The 19,425-nt window shown below is 36.6% G+C and overlaps 1 protein-coding gene across 3 annotated transcripts in view; it reads right to left on the bottom strand.

Annotated features, from left to right (window-relative positions):
• Positions 1-19,425, bottom strand: part of Nipped-B (Nipped-B cohesin loading factor) — a 625,968-nt gene that overhangs the window by 192,844 nt on the left and 413,699 nt on the right. For all 3 annotated transcript variants that reach the window (XM_068373859.1, XM_068373861.1, XM_068373860.1), the window contains exons 20-24: positions 17,484-17,621; positions 17,006-17,287; positions 10,413-10,639; positions 10,164-10,326; positions 5,086-5,350 (exon numbers count right to left, since the gene is read on the bottom strand). In XM_068373859.1, the coding sequence (XP_068229960.1) occupies positions 5,086-5,350; positions 10,164-10,326; positions 10,413-10,639; positions 17,006-17,287; positions 17,484-17,621 (1,075 nt within the window). The remainder of the gene's footprint in view (positions 1-5,085; positions 5,351-10,163; positions 10,327-10,412; positions 10,640-17,005; positions 17,288-17,483; positions 17,622-19,425) is intronic.

Raw genomic sequence — 19,425 nt, 5'->3', positions numbered from 1 at the left:
GCTTTTCATCAATCCTTCTCACTAGTCTCTTTAAAATGAGCATACTATGTATCATGACAACTGACAAAAGTGTGATACCTCTGTAATTATATCAAGCAGTTAGATTTTTGGGGGGGGGGGTCATTTTCACCAACACTCCTAGCTCCCCTTTATCAGGTTTTGCCTCTTTTCTACAAAAAAAAAAAAAATCTTGTAGGTATTTTGGGAGTTACTTCACTTTCAGCCAATACCACGTCGGCAGTTATTCCATCGTATCCAGGGGCTTTGAATCTTAGTTCATTTAATGATAGCTTTGACTTCAAACACACTGAATTCATACGTGGGCACATCAAGGTCATCCTCAGCTTTAAGTATATCAATTCTCTTCATATCTCCTATTCATGGTCTCACTAAAGTACTACAGTATAGTACCGAAATGTGTGTGTTCAATTGTGCGATTTACTTTTTATGTAGTCACTAATTCTCAAAAATTAATTTTCTGTATCTGCGAAGCTGTTGAAAGTCCAAGAGTCTGGTGCCATAAAACATACTAAATATGACAAATTCGTAGATAATTTGTATTTTTCCTAACTATACAAACCTTAGCTACTCATTAGGGGTTATACTTTTAGCGTTGCTGAAATGATGAGCCATCAAAATTTAGCGATGGTTAACTACCCACACCGCTACCACTCCCCCCTCACACACCTCTGATTTAGCTCACTTTGCTTGGTGGAAGTAGGACTTCAAGGGGGATAGGGCGGGCGGGCAAGTTTGTATAAATAGCTAAGTTTGTATGGTTAGGAAAAATACAAATTATCTATGAATTTGTCGTTTGTTCCGTAACTGGAATACAAAGCACACTATTTATTAGGGGTGACTCAACCATTAGGAAGGGTGGACGTCCCTGCCAATCTGACTTTTGGCTTTACCCGGGGGCTCCTTATCTGAGTATGTTAGTACTAAAAAATAAGGAATCCCTGCCCTCGCTAAAACCTTGCTACGCAAGGTCCGTGGCCTACGCAAGCTGTGCGTTGAGACATGCAGAAGTGTGACTGTCTGGGGAAAGTTATTCAGAGTCTATTGTAGGAAAAAAATGATGTAACCAAGACTTTCCCAATACCACCTGGTCAGGGTATGGGGATGCAACAGTATTAGCTTAATACTAGGTACACAAAGGAGCATGGTTTACCTGCAGTGATTTGAGGTCAGCTTATGCAGAGAACCCAGGATGCCGCTTTCCCAACAAGTGGGTAGGATGAAGAAAAGAATAAGAGCCAGTCAAATCTTTTCATTCACGCAGACTAAAACCGGGTAACAGTGCCCTCAACCTTCTACTACTTGTCCAATAAAGAGCTTGAGGTATACAATCAGCTGTTGTGCAGCCACCACCGGACTGGTAGAGATCGTATCGAGTTCATGTGGGTCACGTCTTGCAGGAGAAAGGTTGTAAAAGTCACCTGGAGCATTCACATCCTTTCTTGTAAAACCTGCGTCACAGACTAATATGCTTAGCTATGCCCCTGACATTGTGAGTCGTCATGTTGACATGATGTTTTGGTGATCCTCCTTTAGTCTCTCCCAGTGCTGATGACAAGAGAAGGGAACCTGGTGGGCTGTTGCCGTTCTCTAAAGGTAGAGTCTCCTACCTTACCCTGGGTACAGTAACGGATGATCTGGATAGTCCGTTACGGAGTGGAGACTTGTGGGGACGAAACTGAACAGTGCCTTTTGCCCTTTTCATTAATGGGGCGATGTTGAAAGAGAGACCATGAAGTTCCTTGACTCGTATGGCTGCTGTCAGTGTGTGTAAGAACATTGTCTCCTTGAACCAGGTGAAAATTTGTTGCCTGGTTTAGTGAAACATAAGGAGGTCTCTTTACAGACCGGAGAATTTGAACCATGTTCCGAGAGGAAGGTCTCAATTCCGACTGGAGAAAGGCAAGTTGTAAGTCCGTATGAGTTAGGAAAGGTCTAGCGATGACAGGATGTCCCTTCCTTTCAGTTTGAAGGTGAGGGATCAAGGTTGAGTGATCGTCTTTACCTGTTGAACCTGAAAAGGGGGTCTTTTCCCCTTGCATATACTCGAGGATTCCGCTATTGCTAGAATAGAGGTATCGGGTGGAAAGACACACTTTCCCATGACACCAACCACATAAGATGTTATACTTATGTGTTACCAGCTAGAGTAGATATGAATGTGTTGAGGTTTGGCCATGTTGAGAGAATAGAAAAGGGCTGTCTGCTAAAGGTGATGAATGCAAGAGTTGATGGGAGAAGTAGAAGAGGAAGGCCAAGGTTCGGGTGGATGGATGGAGTGAAGGAAGCTCTGGGTGATAGGAGGATAGATGTGAGAGAGGCAAGAGAGCATGCTAGAAATAGGAATGAATGGCGAGTGATTGTGACGCAATTCCGGTAGGCTCTGCTGCTTCCTCCGGTGCCTTGGAAGACCACGAAGGTAGCAGCAGTAGGGGATTCCGCATTGTGAAGCTTCATCTGCGGTGGATAACGGGGGAGGGTGGGCTGTGGCAGCCCTAGCAGTACCAGCCAAACTCTGTTGAGTCCCTTGTCAGGCTGGGAGGAACGTAGAGAGGAGAGGTCCCCTTTTCTGTTTCATTTGTTTGATGTCGGCTACCCCCAAAAATTGGGGGAAGTGCCTTGGTATATGTATGTATGTACTTACAGCAAGAAGATAATTTGGTATGATTTAGATATAAGACAGAATTTGACTAAACAACTTTCAACAACTTGCATAACTGGTGTTTAGTTGGCATTGTGGGTGAGTCAGAAGGGGAAAACCAATGATAGTTGAAGAACGACACAGTCTGTCACACTTATAGAATGCTGTGTGTGATTTGAACATGTATGCCAACATAGAAATACACTAAAAAAGACCTTACATAATCATGAATAAGGACTAGAATTGCAAGCGTTTCAGTTGGTGGTGGGGCGAGATGTGAGTATCCCTATGTCTATAAGCTGAGGGGTGTCAGGAAGGGTTTGAGTAATGCATCAAGTAGGGATTGTTGCCATTGGCTAGAGTGTGGTGTGATTCTACATGGTAACATAAAAACAGAGTAAAACAGCTCTTACCCAATCAGAAATAAAAACTAGAGTCCCAAAGACTTTGTTTGTTAGCTGAAGAAAGGAAGGTCTAATATCGGTGCTATGTAAATTCCACCCACGAACATTCCTCCCACCAAATTCCACCCACGTCAAGTTCCACCCACAAAGAATTTCCACGTCTTGTCTTTCATGTATGTTTAATCATAAAAGTGAGGTTGAAATGACTATATTACGTATGGGAAAGGAAACACAGACAATTTTTAAACCATAAAATAATAGTTATTGATTGTATCCATTGGAAGTGAGGTTGAAATTACTATTATTCATATGGGAAAGGAAACACAAACCATGCAAGTTATGTGCTATACCTTTTAGAAATTCTAATATGCATGATGGCTCATAATTTTCTACAAGATTTATAAGTCTCTCATTTATAGACTTATATTTCTTTCTTTTCTGAGTCTCGTCTCCTCGTCTTAAATGAATAATTTTAATTTGGGTTAGAGCTTCCTCTTTTTGGAGTGATGAGCAAAGTGTCCATAAATTTCGATGGATACTTGTTAACGACGTTCTTAGAGCACTATTAAAACCTTCCACATGATTGTTTGTCCTCGGTACGTTATTTAGAGTACGGTCATGTACATTCCACATTTCGATAGGGAAAAGAGGTCCAACCCTCTGTCTCCGTTCACCTCTTCCACGTTGGACACCAGTATAGGTCTGCTCAAAATAAGTATTAATAAGTTCTTTAAAATAAACAAACAACTGTTTCAAGAATAGCCTGTAGGATAGTGATTGTTTAACAAAGATAGTTCTTTGAAATAAACAAACAACTGTTTCAATACTAGTCTGTAGGATGGTGATTGTTTAACGAAGATAGTTGTTTAAAATAATAACCCACAATATATATATATATATATATATATGTATATATATATATATATATATATATATATATATATATATATATAAATATATATATATATGTATATATACATATATATATATATATATATATATATATATATATATATATATACATTTATATAGTAAAAAAAGTTAACATTTAAACCTTCAGTTATTGATATGAAATAAACAAAGTTTCATTTGGTCTAATGATTAAATAATTGAAAGAAAATAAAAAATATAGAAAATATGGGTGGAACTTTCGTGGGTGGAATTTTACTTGGGTGAAATTTTCGTGGGTGGAATTTGGTGGGTGGAATTTTCGTGGGTGGAATTTTCGTGGGTGGAATTTTCGGACCACGCTAATATCAAGGAGGGGAAGAACTTTTTCAGTGAAATTTCGTAAGTGTAACATAGGACCATATGCTGTACCCTTTTGTAGGATATATGAGTGACTAACTTTTGTAAGGTTTATATTTGCAATTAACGTATCCAGGACATCATCGTGTGTACCACTGGGCATGTTTTGACATCAAGCGACGTCATCATTTGATTAAGAGGAAAAATGTTGTACACTCAAGCTTTGAGCATTATTCATTCAAGAAAAAATTTCTAATATTCAAAATTTATATTCTATGCATATGTGGATTTATGGGATTAATTAGTTTAAACCAAATTATTGTCACTGTGATTCTAAAAAATATTTTACCATATAAGGCAACACTTACTGGACATTGCTACGAAAGTTGAATTACACAAGGCTTTATATTGACATATTCCAGTACAGTAATACATTTAAAGAATTATTCCCCTTGTAAAAAAAAAAAAAGTGTCCTGAAATAAAAACATATGTGAAATCTTTACATAGTATGTAAAGTTATATCAATGGAAACAGCAAAGTAATAGAAAAAGTTGTTGTCCTATCTCTTACTGGTTTGGTGCTAGGTCGAATTGAAGCAAAATTTCTGAAAAGAGGGCATAGGTCTCAAGTGCAAATACTTCAGTGATGGGCTGATGATCAAAGGGTTAATAATACTGTAGTTCAATTCATCTTGTTTTTATAAGTGAGAAAAAAAATGAATTACCCCAAAAATATATACTATACAACTAAATGTTCTATTGTGAAACACTTACATTCTTGGTCTTGCTTGATCATCCGAATCTCTTCCTCTTGTAGGTAGGTTTCCACATTTTGTAGTGTTTGAATTCGAAGCTGCGTGCTAACAGATTGGTCTAACAACAAGGTGTGGTAAAGCTGTTTCAACCGAGATCCCATCATTAATTCATAATGCCGAATACACATGAATCCCAAAGCTTGTAAAGTGCAATACCTGAGGTTCATATCTGGCAACTCCATAAAATACATCAATGTATCAAAAACTTGATCTGTGATGTCAACCTGAAAAATTATGAATATGTCGGTAAACTTAAAATATAATCAAGACTGGATGCAGGTACTTAAAATATTCTCAATCTATATACATTTAGTAAAATTAGTGGTTAAAACAAAAAAGTTTTAAAGCATTTAAAAATCTATTCAACAAAACAAGTCCCTAACAATCAATTCTAATGAACTTGTTCACTTATCAACTAATTTACCTATCTTTAAATACCAAAATATTCTATGGAATAATAACTATATAATGTAATTTCTATTGTATAATATGACCTACCTCCCAAAGATTACCAAGTGATTTTTTTCTATTACACAAACACATTTGAGGGGTTAGGCTCCAGTGCGGTTCCCTAAGACTTTTGTTAAGCTAGAACATTGAATTAAATGCAAAAGGGTATGCCATAGGAATATTATCTGCCCTTATCCAGGGACAAGTGTATCAATGTGAAAGACATGAATTAGGTATATACTGTATAAGGAACCCACAGGCTAAGGCTCTATAGACCTCGTTTGGAGCACCTTTAAAGCTGAATTGGTCTACCAACTAATGACTCTCAATACTGAGAACCACTTGCCCAGCAACCATGTTTCAAATGGTTGTCAAATAAGGACCTACTGTTCATGCACTTAACTGACACTTTGAATTATACTTCTTGATACAGTTAATTAGGTTACAAATTAATGATTTACCTAACTCTAGCAGTAGGTGACACTGCTGCTATTTTCTGGCTTTATTTTTTTTAGTAATGAATGTTTTGTATGGATATAAAATACAAATTACAAATATTCACTTGTTTCCATTTACCAGGGAATTGTTGACATTTTATTACATTTACTTCTTTTTTTGGTGGAATAAAATGAGTTTTAAATCAATTCTAAAAATTAAAGAGCATAGCCTGAACCTTTGACTGGTCCTTAGATTGGATCCTCCTACTTTGCCTACATATACACCGAATACTCTATTCTATTCTTTACACATTCTCCTCTTTCCCCATATATATAACTACACTTAAGATTACCAAAAATTTCTTCTTCCCTCAAAGGGTTTACTGCAATGTAATTGTTCAGTGGTTACTTTCTTCTTGGTAAGGGTAAAAGAGACTCTTCAGCAATGGTGAGCAGCTCTTCTAGGAGAAGAACACTCCAAATTCTAACCATTGTTCTCTAGTCTTGGGTAGTGCCAGAGCCTATCTACAATGGTCATCTACATCCTTGATTTAAGAGTTTTTTTTGCTCAAGGGTATATTCGAGCACACTATTTTATTTGTTTCCTTATTTCCTTTCCCCACTGAGCAATTTCCCTTGTTGGAGTCATTGGTTTTGACATCTGCTTTTCCAGATAGGGTTGTAGCTTAGTAAGGAATACAGTAAAAAAACTAGATCATGATAGATTATATATATATATATATATATATATATATATATATATATATATACACACACACATACATACATACATACATACACATATACATATATATATATATATATATATATATATATATATATATATATATATATATATATATATATATATATATATACATATATATATATATATATATTATCATTGATAAATCATTAAAATTCTAATTGAAAAAACAAACAAACAAACACACACACACACACTCTCTCTCTCTCTCTCTCTCTCATAAACCAAGGCACTTCCCCAGTTTTTGGGGGGTAGCCGACATCAAACAAATGAAACAGAAAAGGGGACCTCTCCTCTCTACGTTCCTCCCACCCTGACAAGGGACTCAATCGAGTTCGGTTGGTACTGCTAGGGGTGCCACAGCCCACCCTCTCCCATTATCCACCATAGATGAAACTTCATAATGCTGAATCCCCTACTGCTGCTACCTCCGTGGTCTTCCAAGGCACCGGAGGAAGCAGCAGAGCCTACCGGAACTGCGTCACAATCGCTCCCCACTCATTCCTATTTCTAGTACAGTACGCTCTCTTGCCTCTCTCACATCTATCCTCCTATCACCCAGAGCTTCCTTCACTCCATACATCCTCCCAAACCTTGGCCTTCCTCTTGTACTTCTCCCATCAACTCTTGCATTCATCACCTTCTTTAGCAGACAGCCATTTTCTATTCTCTCAACATGGCCAAACCACCTCAACACATTCATATCCACTCTAGCTGCTAACTCATTTCTTACACCCGTTCTCACCCTCACTACTTTGTTCCTAACCCTATCTACTCGGGATACACCAGCCAAACTCCTTAGACATTTCATATCAAACATTCAATTTCTGTCTCTCCGTCACTTTCATTCCCCACAACTCCGATCCATACATCACAGTTGGTACAATCTCTTTCTCATACAGAACTCTCTTTACATTCATGCCCAACCCTCTATATTTTACTACTCCCTTAACTGCCCCCAACACTTTGCATCCTTCATTCATCTCTGACGTATATCTGCTTCCCACTCCAACATTTGCGGGCAACAACAGACCCCAACTACTTTAACTGATCCACCTCCTCAAGTAACTCTCCATTCAACATGAAATTCAACCTCGCACGAACCACCCTTCTCGTACATCTCATAACCTTACTCTTACCCATATTAACTCTCAACTTCCTTCTTTCACACACCCTTCTAAATTCTGTCACTAATCAGCCAAGCTTCTCTTCCACGTCTTCAACCAGTACAGTATCATCCGCAAACAACAACTGATTTACCCTCCCAATCATGGTCATTCTCGTCGACCAGTTTCAATCCTCGTCCAAGCACTCGAACATTTACCTCTCTCACCACTCCATCAACATACAAGTTAAACAACCACGCCGACAGTCACACATCCTTGTCTCAGCCCCACTCTCACCGGAAACCAATCGCTCACTTCATTTCCTATCCTAACACATGCTTTACTACCTTTGTAGAAACTTTTCACTGCTTGCAACAACCTTCCACCTACTCCATATAACCTCATCACATTCCACATTGCTTCCCTATCAACTCTTAGCATACGCTTTCTCCAGATTCATAAACGCAACATACACCTCCTTACCTTATGCTAAATATTTCTCGCATATCTGCCTAACTGTAAAAATTGGATTCATACAACCCCTACCTCTTCTAAAACCACCCTCTACTTCTAAGATTGCATTCTCTGTTTTATCCTTAATCCTATTAATCAGTACTCTACCATACACTTTTCCCACCACACTCAAAAAAATAATACCCCTTGAATTATAACACTCATGCACAATCTCCCTTACCCTTATATAGTGGTACAATACATGCATAACCCAATCTACTGGTACCATTGACAACACAAAACACACATTAAACAATCTCACCAACCATTCAACCCCTTCCTTCAACATCTCAGCTCTCACACCCATCCATACCAGATGCTTTCCTACTCTTGTTTCATCTAGTGCTCTCCTCACTTCCTCTCTTGTAATCTCTCTCATTCTCATCTCCCATCACCGGCACCTCAACACCTGCAACAGCAATTATATCTGCCTCCCTATTATCCTCAACATTCAGTAAACTTTCAAATATTCTGCCACCTTTTCCTTGCCTCCTCTCCTTTTAACAACCCTCCATTTCCATTTTTCACTGTCTCTTCAATTCTTGAATCAGCCTTCCTTACACACACACACACACACACCACGCCACATATATATATATACAGTAAGGTCCGAATTATGCGAGAATTTGGTCGATCAATGACCTTGTGTAAATGGAAAATCGCATATTTCGAAACACACAACTAACAGAAATAATTCCATTGGGCCGATTTTTAAAGTCATCGAACAATTAGGTTACCGCTATAACGTTCGATAAAAGAGAGAGAGAGAGAGAGAGAGAGAGAGAGAGAGAGAGAGAGAGAGAGAGAGCGCTGTTGTAATCGAATGCCGTGTTTTTGTTTCTTGTAGTACATGCAGCGAAGAATTGATCACCACAACTAACAATAGTCATGTTATTTCATTATTAAACTCAAGTTACCATATGTGAACTAAGATTTTATTTCTTACACACACACAGAGAGAGAGAGAGAGAGAGAGAGAGAGAGAATATGATACCAGAAAACCTCAAATTTGATACCAGAAAACCTCAAATCTCTCTCTCTCTCTCTCTCTCTCTCTCTCTCTCTCTGTGCAAGAAATGAAATCTTAGTTCACATAGTTGGATAAGGATGCCATATGCTCAAGGGCTCCAACAGGGAAAATAGCCCAGTGACAAAAGGAAATAAGGAAACAGATAGAATATTGTACCAGAGTGTATCCTCAAGCAAGAAAACTCTAACCAAAGACAATGGAAGACTATAGTACAGAAGCTATGGCAGTACCAAAGACTAGAGAACAATGATCTGATTTGGAATAAATAAAAAAAATCTTATAAAAAAAATACATAAAAAGTGCTAAAAGTGATCAAAATCACCTTAAAAACAATGGCAGATGTTGAGAGTATTACAGGACAACAAAAACATAGGGTACATATTCTGAGGGTCCAGAATATGCATGCCTAGTGGAGTGTACCTCATTTTCTTTTTGTCTGACAAAAAAAAGATTGCTGATCCTGTTGGATCAAAATATACATATAGGTAATTACCATATAGAATTAACGGGCTTGCAATAAAAAACACAAAAAAAATGAGAACATACCCCTTCTTTGAGACTTTGAGCTCATGGCCAGTGATTTGTAGAGCAATATTATATTATATCCACGCAAGTCCTTATCTGACCTGGTAAAACAACCACGCATTCAACTTTTCAAAGAAGAGGTTCCAATTATCAATTTCCTGGTAAGATTACATACTTATAATACTAACACTAAAATCACAGGTGTCTTACCGGTAACCCACATCTCACTTCTTCACTTTTAAGGTCAAAGTGTTTTAGAAGCAAGCCTATGGTATATAGCGCTCTTCTAAAAAATGGCTTATAACTCTCTAGTTTGGGATTCTGAGGATTCTCTTCGTTCAGCTTCTTATAGTCAATAATAAAACTATGATATCTGTAAAGAGAAAACAATAACATAAATAAATTATATTTTTGATAAACTATAATATTTTACTCAGTTATAGTTCTTGTAAAACTTACCTGAGAAAGCAGTCTTTTATAAGCCTGTAATTTTTGGTAACTGTGTTGACAATGGACCCTAATAAGGCTAAGCATGATGTGATAACAGTACGATCATGCTGGAGAATTAGTTTTACAGCATCTTCTTCTAACTGTGAGAGAAATGTTTCACTTGGATGTTCCATTAGTGGTACTACCAACTCTAAAGTTCGAGCCACAACACCAATCATTGTATAATCCACTTGGGTCTGGTATGGAAGAAAGAGAAGAGTAACCAATTTTAATAAAACACGAATTTTTGTCTTTTTAAATATTAAAGATGAAATAACATAAAATGCAATACTATACTTTAGTGCAATTTTATATCATCAATGTCAGATATCTAGTAAAAAAGCATGTCTATAGGAATTGTATTGGCTTCAGCTCTACCCCTTCTATGACTACTTCTTAAACTGGTAAAGCTTCTTACACTACCTCATCACACATGAAAATAATTTTCTTCCTATTATACTATGGATAGATACCACACATTAAATAAAAAATATCTCTTATGTGATCTCACCATACTACAGCCATGAAGTTTTGCATTCTGGAAATATTCTTTTTAAATGTCCTACTATTTCTTTACCAGCAACCATCTGTTACAGAGACAGTTTTTCCTTCATATAATATTGGGACGTTCTTTTAACAAGCCTAGATATTTGAACTTCATCCAGGCTGTTACTTTTACTTGCCCTTCAACATCTGTTAAATAATAGTTTGTCTACAAGATAGCTATATTGTTTTACTGCTTCTAAAGCCTGCTCTTTCACCACAATCTCATACAGTATGGCAATAAAAACTTGTATTTTATCCATTTCTTCACATCCTGAGTCTTGGAACATCACTTGCTACATCTGATTACATTAAAAAGTTTAATGCCAAAACTTCTCATGCACTATTCATATACAGTAGTACCTTGGTTACAAGTTTAATTTGTTCTAGGAGCAAGCTCTCAAGGTAAATTACTTGTATCTTCAAAACAATTTATCCTATAAGAAATAAAGGAAATTCACTTTATGCATTCCACATGTCCACAAATACATAATTAAATAAAATCATTACAGATTTTGTAATGGTCATTATTTTAAAAATTATACCTCCTTATATCAGACATAAATGAAAAGCAATAATTCACAATAAAAAAAATAGAAATAACTGCCAATTTAATTGGAAGTTTACCTTTGAAGAGAGTAGTGGCTATGGTGAGGGAAGACAAGAGGAGGAGGATGGTGGTTATTGCTAGGAAGGAAAATCTCCCTTATGAAAACTCTGAGTAAAATATCAAGGGTTCTCTCTTGAAAAACATTCACTATCAATAACTCTCTCAAGTTCACTTTTGACAATGAACCTATCTGTAAAAAACTTCTTTCTCCTTTCCCATAAAACTGCATGAAAATTAAGACAGCTTTGTCAGTAAATAATTTATGTGTGATGTGTTCCATAAAATTTTGCAAGGTTTCCAACTTTCTTAACACCTCCACTAATTTCTCTTGAAGAGAGAAGTTTGTCATTCTGTCCCTCTAACTCCTCACATAAAATCATCTCCATATTCTCCTGATGCTGCACCTAACACAGCTCCAATATAATTGCTTTTTCAGAAATAATTTTGGCAATTGTATCATCTGCTTCTCATCAATTCAGAAACTCTAAGCAAACTTTACGAAAATATGGCCATTGATTCATCAATGTCAGCACTCCTTTCAAAAACAACTTCTTGTTTGTTCAAAATTTAAACAGTACCAATAGATGGTGTATGATTGTACAGTTTTGGCAGGTCTGCTGCTCGCATACCTTGTTCATGCAGACTATTTCTTAATCATCTAGAGGACCAATCTCACAATACTGTACTGTTAACCATACCACACACCAAAAAATGTATTTATGATGAACAATAGCAATCACAACCCGATAAAGTATAGTTAGTAAAATGGTAGCACAAGAGATACTTTTACGAGTGTTACTATAGAAGTGGAATAGTCTGGGGAGAAAGAAGGCTACTGAAACAAAATTAGATAAATGCCTGAATACTACGTGGGTGGCATATTGGCACAGCGCGACTGATTTTTGTATAATAGTCTCATCAGCGTTTATCCACTAAAGGCCACTAAGGTGCAAAAATTTCTGCTTGCACACTGATACAATATTCGATATCCAATTGAAATTTATATGCTTGTATTTAAAGTTACTTGTAAACCAGGGTATTACTTTAGTTACTTTCAGGACTTTTCTTTTCTATCTTCTTCCATTCAAGAGGAGAGCCATTATGATAGAAATTAAGTGGGGATGGAAGCGAAACAAAAAAGAGGAGACTCCTACAAACATTGGTCGTGTGTTGGGCCATAATTGTTCTATGGTTGTGACTATCATCAATAATAAACACTGCATCCCTCAGCATGTGAAAAAATCTGCCACTATAAAGTTGACCCTTATTAAAAAACAATGCAGCGGTCTCATGATTGAGAGGTTATTAGTGCTCTGGTTGGACAACCAGATCAGCGGCGTATCCCAGTGAGCCTTATGATTCTGAAAGCTAAGCATTTGTTCAAGATCTTAAAAGTTCTAAAGGAGGAAGGGAGTGAAAGTGAGGAGTTTGCAGCCAGCAAGAAATGGTTTACGAGATTTAAGTCTCTTGCCAATTTGCTTAACCTTAAGGCGCAAGTTAAAGCTGATAATGAAGCAGCAAGTAAATTCCCTGATGCATTGGCCGAGATTATTAGGGAAGGTGTGTTTTGTGCTGAACACGTCTTCAATGTCAATGAGACAGGCTTATTTTGGAAGTGTATGCCAAACAAGACTTAAATTGCTAAAGAGGAGAAGACAGCACCAGGACACAAAGTTGGCAAGGAGAGACTAACTTTGCTTCTTGGGGGAAAGTTTCTGGTGACTGCAAGCTGAAATCTATGCTTGTGTATCAAGCTGAGAAACTCAGGCCATTCAAGGGGGCTTGGGCGAGTTAACTACCCGTCATCTGACTAAGGAGGAGGCATGGGTGACCCTCTTGTTATTTGTGGACTGATTTTTCAATCATCTTGTGCCTTAGGATGAGCAGTATTGTGATAGGAAGGGCTTACCTTTTAAGGTGCTGCTATTGCTGAACGATGACCCTGGTCACCCTGCCAACATAGCTAACTTCCATCCCAATGTTACGGTGGTTTCCTTGCTACGTAACACTATTTCCCTGTTACAGCTTATGAATGGCAATTGCTTCCTTATTGACCAACTACCTCTGTACGACAATTGCTATGGGTCTGGAGGCAACAGACAAGGCAAAGAATATGACCATCATAATGTTCTGGAAGTTCTATAACATCCTAGATACCATCAAGAACATTGCTGAAGCTTAGGATAAGGTAAAGCAAACCAACATGAAGTGTCTGTAAGAAGTTTTGTCCCCAGTTTGTCAATGATTTCTATGACTTTGACAAGACAGCTGAGGTTGTCACCGAGAAGGCTGTTGACCTTAGTAAGCAGCTGGATCTTGAGGTAGCTATTGATGATGTCACTGAGCTCCTGGCATCTTGACACCACCTCAAGTTTCTTTAACACCTCTTCCAGCATCTCATCCTGACTTTCCATCACCTCTCCAGCACCTCATCTTGATTTTCCAGCACCTCTTCCAACATCTCATCCTGACTTTCCGGCACCTCTTCCAACACCTCATCCTGACTTTCCAGCAACTCTTTCAGCACCTCATCCTGACTTTCTAGCTCCTCTTCCAGTTCTCCAGCATATTTCCCTTCCTCTTCCCAATAAGCCCCTGACTCTTCTAAACTTCAACACCCTTTTCAGTGTGCAGGCCAACCACAGGAGTGTGGGTAAGTAATAATTGTCTATTAGTACACTAGTGTATTTGTAATGTATGTAAAATTACATATTTAAATCCATGACCTAAGAGGTCAATATGAAAGTTAGGAGCGAGTGTGAGAAATGCCATAGTCAGTCCTAACCAGGATGCGAAACTCAAGACACTGCTATTCAAATGCAATGTAACATTTTTCATGAAGAGTAAACACAACCAAGCCGTGAAAAAGAGTTGTCTCTTGAACGGATGTAAGTACCTTCCGGTATTAATGTTGTGTTTACAATAAATCATTAACTGCTGAGATAACTAATTAGACTTTCACATCAATATGGATATTTTAGTCACTTTCTGGTCAAGATGTCATACGGAACGGTCATCCGACCAAACCATCTATACTCCTGTGATGGAGATGTTAATAACTGTTTTTAAAGAAATAAACTGTTTTAAAGTTAACTTACTTAGACTTATTCAGAAGAAGTAACCTACCAGGTCTAACATTACACCACATTGAAGAGACATTTGACTAGAAACCTAATGTGTGTTTATAACAGTACCACGCTAACATATTCGTGTTGGTACACTACTGTATAGGGTACAACTACAGTACAGTATTTGTATGTTTAGGGTACAGTAATTTATGAATGGCAAGGGATTGTTTTCTATCTTTTTGAAGTATATTATACAGGTCGTCCCCAAGTAACGACAGGGTTAGGGAATGAAACCCTGCTGTTAAGCATACTGGTTGTTAAGTGAGTTTCTCTAGTCAACATTTTAAACAAGAAATTTCCTAGTCGCTAGGTCTGAAAAAAAAAAACCTTGATCTAATTCATAGCATATCATGTGTGCTTATATATTTCCACAAAAAACGATACTTAAATAAATGAAAGTTATCAGCATCGACCTCTTAAAGGAGGGACTGCTCACTGCACCACTATGGGTTTGAAAGTTGGTTCTGAAATTTAACTTGGGTGCATTACTAAAATTATTCCTTGATAACCTAGAAAACTGATCCTTGTGTCAATACGGGTTTTTGAGGACGGTGGATTCAATTTTGTTAACATAAAACGTACAAGAAAGTCATTTTGAAAGTCAATGGATAATTTGGCTGAAAATAGCTTACAATGAGATCAATGTGGGTTAAAGAGTGATTTTGGTGTCTAGAGATCAACATGGGTTAAAGAGTGATTTTGGTGTCTATTTATGGTTATAGGGTCAATGGCTTCACCAACAATGACTGTAAAGGTTGAATTTAACTAAAAATATAAACTTTTCAAGGTCAAGTAGCATAAATTTGCTGAAAATTAGAATAAATATGACCTGCAGGGTAGCTAGAAGAGTGATTTCAATATTTATTTATGGGTTAAAATGACTTCTTAAAAAAATAAAAAGGACCAATGAAATTAACATAACTACCGCCAAGGACTAAACCCTGAGCACTATTAGAGTACACTCATGAACCAAATCAATACTTATTCTAATAAAAAATATTTCTTTCCAAGTTTTTAGCAGAAATGTAATGAAACAAATCTAATATTTTTAGGACTATATAAATGTACTAGTTAAAAAGATGACAATTGTTCTGGGATACAAATAGAAATCCAACTGAAATCATATATCTCAGGTATTGTATAAAAAATTTCGTGAAATACTGTAATAAAAGTTTTATATCATTTTATAGGTAGTAGGTTGGCCAGGGCACCAGCCACCCGTTGAGATACTACCGCTAGAGAGTTATGGGGTCTTTTGACTGGCCAGACAGTACTACATTGGATCCTCCTCTCTGGTTACGGTTCATTTTCCCTTTGCCTACATACACACTGAATAGTCTGGCATATTCTTTACATATTCTCCTCTATCCTCATACACCTGACAACACAGATTACCAAACAATTCTTCATCACCCAAGGGGTTACTGCACTGTAATTGTTCAGTGCCACTTTCCTCTTGGTAAGGGTAGAAGAGACTCTTTAGCTATGGTAAGCAGCTCTTCTAGGAGAAGGACACTCCAAAATCAAACCACTGTTCTCTAGTCTTGGGTAGTGCCATAGCCTCTGTACCATGGCCTTTCACTGTCTTGGGTTAGAGTTCTCTTGCTTGAGGGTGCACTCGAGCACACTCTCCTATCTTATTTCTCTTCCTCTTGTTTTGTTAAAGTTTTTATAGTTTATATAGGAGATATTTATTGTTGTTACTCTTCTTAGAATATTTTATTTTCCTTTTTTCCTTTCTGCACTGAGCTATTTTCCCTGTTGGAGCCCCTGGGCTTATAGCATACTGCTTTTCCAACTAGGGTTGTAGCTTAGTAAGTAATAATAATAATAATAATAATGCAATAAGAAAAATGACATTTGCAATGTGAAACAGAACTACTTTAATCTTTGCAGATGAAAATTGTAGGCATGCAAGTTAGGTGAAGCCTACTCAATGGCAAAATTTAACAAAATTCAACTTACAAACAGCTTCATGGAACCTATTAAGTTTGTAAGTTAACGACTAACTTTACATAAAAATAGAAAAGGAAAACTCCATTATATTCAAAAGTAATAATGCAATGTAAGATGACAAAATGTTATTTTTCTGAGAGATTAATACCATTTAAAAAAAATGTATTATGACATTGAGGCCGAGCATCTATCTGGACAAATCCATATCATCATAGGCTTTTAAATAATATCACATGTGCTATAATTTAAGTAATGCATGCTGATAATATAGCAATGAAAAATAATCCCTCAAATTATATATGAGAGAAAAAGGAAAAACCTCTTACCCGACATTTCCATGCTAAATATGGCTGTAGAGTAATAGCATGTTCAATTAAAAGATGCGGACGGATTTTGGCAAATAGATATAGGGTCTTGAGACATGCAAGTAACCTCTGAGATGTTGTTCTTGGTTGTTCTGATGATTGATTTTCAGCACCACCTTCTTCCAACACTAAAATATGCCTTACAAGGCAATCCACAATTTGTTTACAAGCAGTTACAAGGGACTTTGGAGGTTCAGTATTGATTTTTGTCACATCATCCTTATCCTCTTTTGGTCTAAACATCTGCAAGTTTATGAACAATGTCAAATATGAGAAATTACATGCATATCAGCCAAACAGTGAAATGACAATGTAAATAAATATTCAAAATTAATAGGGATTAATATTATTTAAAGCTAATGAAGACATCAGATGACTAAAATTTCATAATACTGTATATTTTTTCAAAGGTCATGCAAACAACTAAATTCAAACATACACTGTGCAATAGCTGTTCAAACCAATCCAGGCCAGTGTCTCGGCAGGCCACAACAACCTCTGTTATATTGTTGACTTTACGAAGAAGTGCTTCTTCATCAACTTGAGGTCGTTCTCTAACTGGAGTGAACCACATATTCTGAAAGATTAAGCATTACAACATGAACAACAGTAAGTATCCACATTATGGGGATCAATACAATTAAAGATTTAGTTCCATTATTGTCAAATATGAATTTAAACCATTAGCACAAATATCCTACCAATGCTATAAGCACATAAAAATAGTGACAATGTGTGGCAACATGGTTATTATGTAAAATATCTAGATGAGACAGTGAGTTTTACTTGTACTGTATAGAATAATTATAAATTTCAATGGGGATATCATGATCATCCTCATCCTTCTGCTATATAAAAAAAAGTTAATATATGGAAAACAACTAATAAAATTTAAAAATACAATGATTGCAATAAAACATTTTTTACTGGTCAGATTCAATTCAGCTTTAGAGCATATCCAGATAAATAAAGTCCACCTTAATGGGATCTTACTGTACAGTTGGCCATCCTTTAATCCATGGGTATTGTTTATGAACCAATGTCTAATGCATAAGGAATTAGGTAGATAAGACTCAAAAACTACATTCTATTCTTTATTTCTTTTAGCTTAACAAAACTGAATTCATGGTGGTGGGCAAGAAAAAAGCGTGAGAAACTTAGGTGATATTCAAATGAACATAAATAATGACTCGGTGCCGATATCTAGTAAAGTTCATCTACGAAATATTGCGTTTATGAAAAAGTACCTGGACGAAAACTCTGTAAAGAAACTTGTGATAAACTGTGTTATTGCCAGGATTGACTACTGCAACTCTATCTATTACAATTTACCAAAAGAGCAACTTAAGAAATTACAAAACATAATAAACAGAGGAGCAAGAATGATAAAAGGTGTCCCACCTAGAGAAAGGATCACCCCTATACTAATCGATTTAAACTGGCTGCCGATTAAAGCGAGAATTGAATTTAAAATATGTACAATAACCTACCAAGTTATCAGAACCGGGCATCCAAAATACTTGAGAGAACTGCTACATATTGCGCAGCCAACAATTCGTGTTGACACAAGAATAGTTACAGATGGCTTTAAACTGTTGGAACCTAGATTTATTTCTACTATAGGCTCCAGAGCCTTTAAATATGTGGCCCCAAGACTATAAATAAGCTCCCACAAAAAATTTGAATGATTGAAGACATTAAGGCTTTCAAGAGGAAACTGAAGACTTTCTTATTTCCTGAGTCCTTTGATAGTGATGATTTAACAGTAAATGAACAATACGCGATATGAAACGTTAAATACTCTGAACGAACAAGGTAAAATGACAGCGGAGGTCATGTAGAGCGTGGGGTTCCCCTGCTGTATGGGACCGGAAAAGCAGCCATCAAAGTAAAGTAAAGTAAGTAACTTTAAAGTATTTCTACTACTATAATCGTGCAAAAGATATTTGGCCATTGGACCAGGATATTTATCAGAATACTTAAGTGGAGAATTTGTCTTTTTTCGATCACTTTCCTTTACAACTCTTAAAAGAAGCATACCTGAACTTAAGCTGGATTAAAAATGGGATGGATTAGTTTTGCTTTTAAGACCTTGGGGTTGCGGTTAAAGGCTGGGTTCTTGTAAGTCACCTTCAACGGTTTACTTCATTTTCATTCCCTATTCTATTTATTCCTTCCTAAGTAAGTATTATTTACATAAATTTTATAACATTCTATGTATTAATGGATAAATTTTTAACTCTTCTCATCCTCAATAGGCTTTTACATTTTTTTGGCAAATGTTACATACATATACTTATTTTCACTCCCTATTCTATTTATTCCTTCCTATATATGTATTATGTGCATATATTTTATATCACTGTATTAATGTATTGATA

This window comes from Palaemon carinicauda, chromosome 5 (assembly GCF_036898095.1).
Source record: "Palaemon carinicauda isolate YSFRI2023 chromosome 5, ASM3689809v2, whole genome shotgun sequence".
NCBI classification, from domain to species: Eukaryota; Metazoa; Arthropoda; class Malacostraca; order Decapoda; family Palaemonidae; genus Palaemon; species Palaemon carinicauda.
Note: the sequence above shows the minus strand (reverse complement) of the source record. Positions and strands in the feature narration are given on the sequence as shown.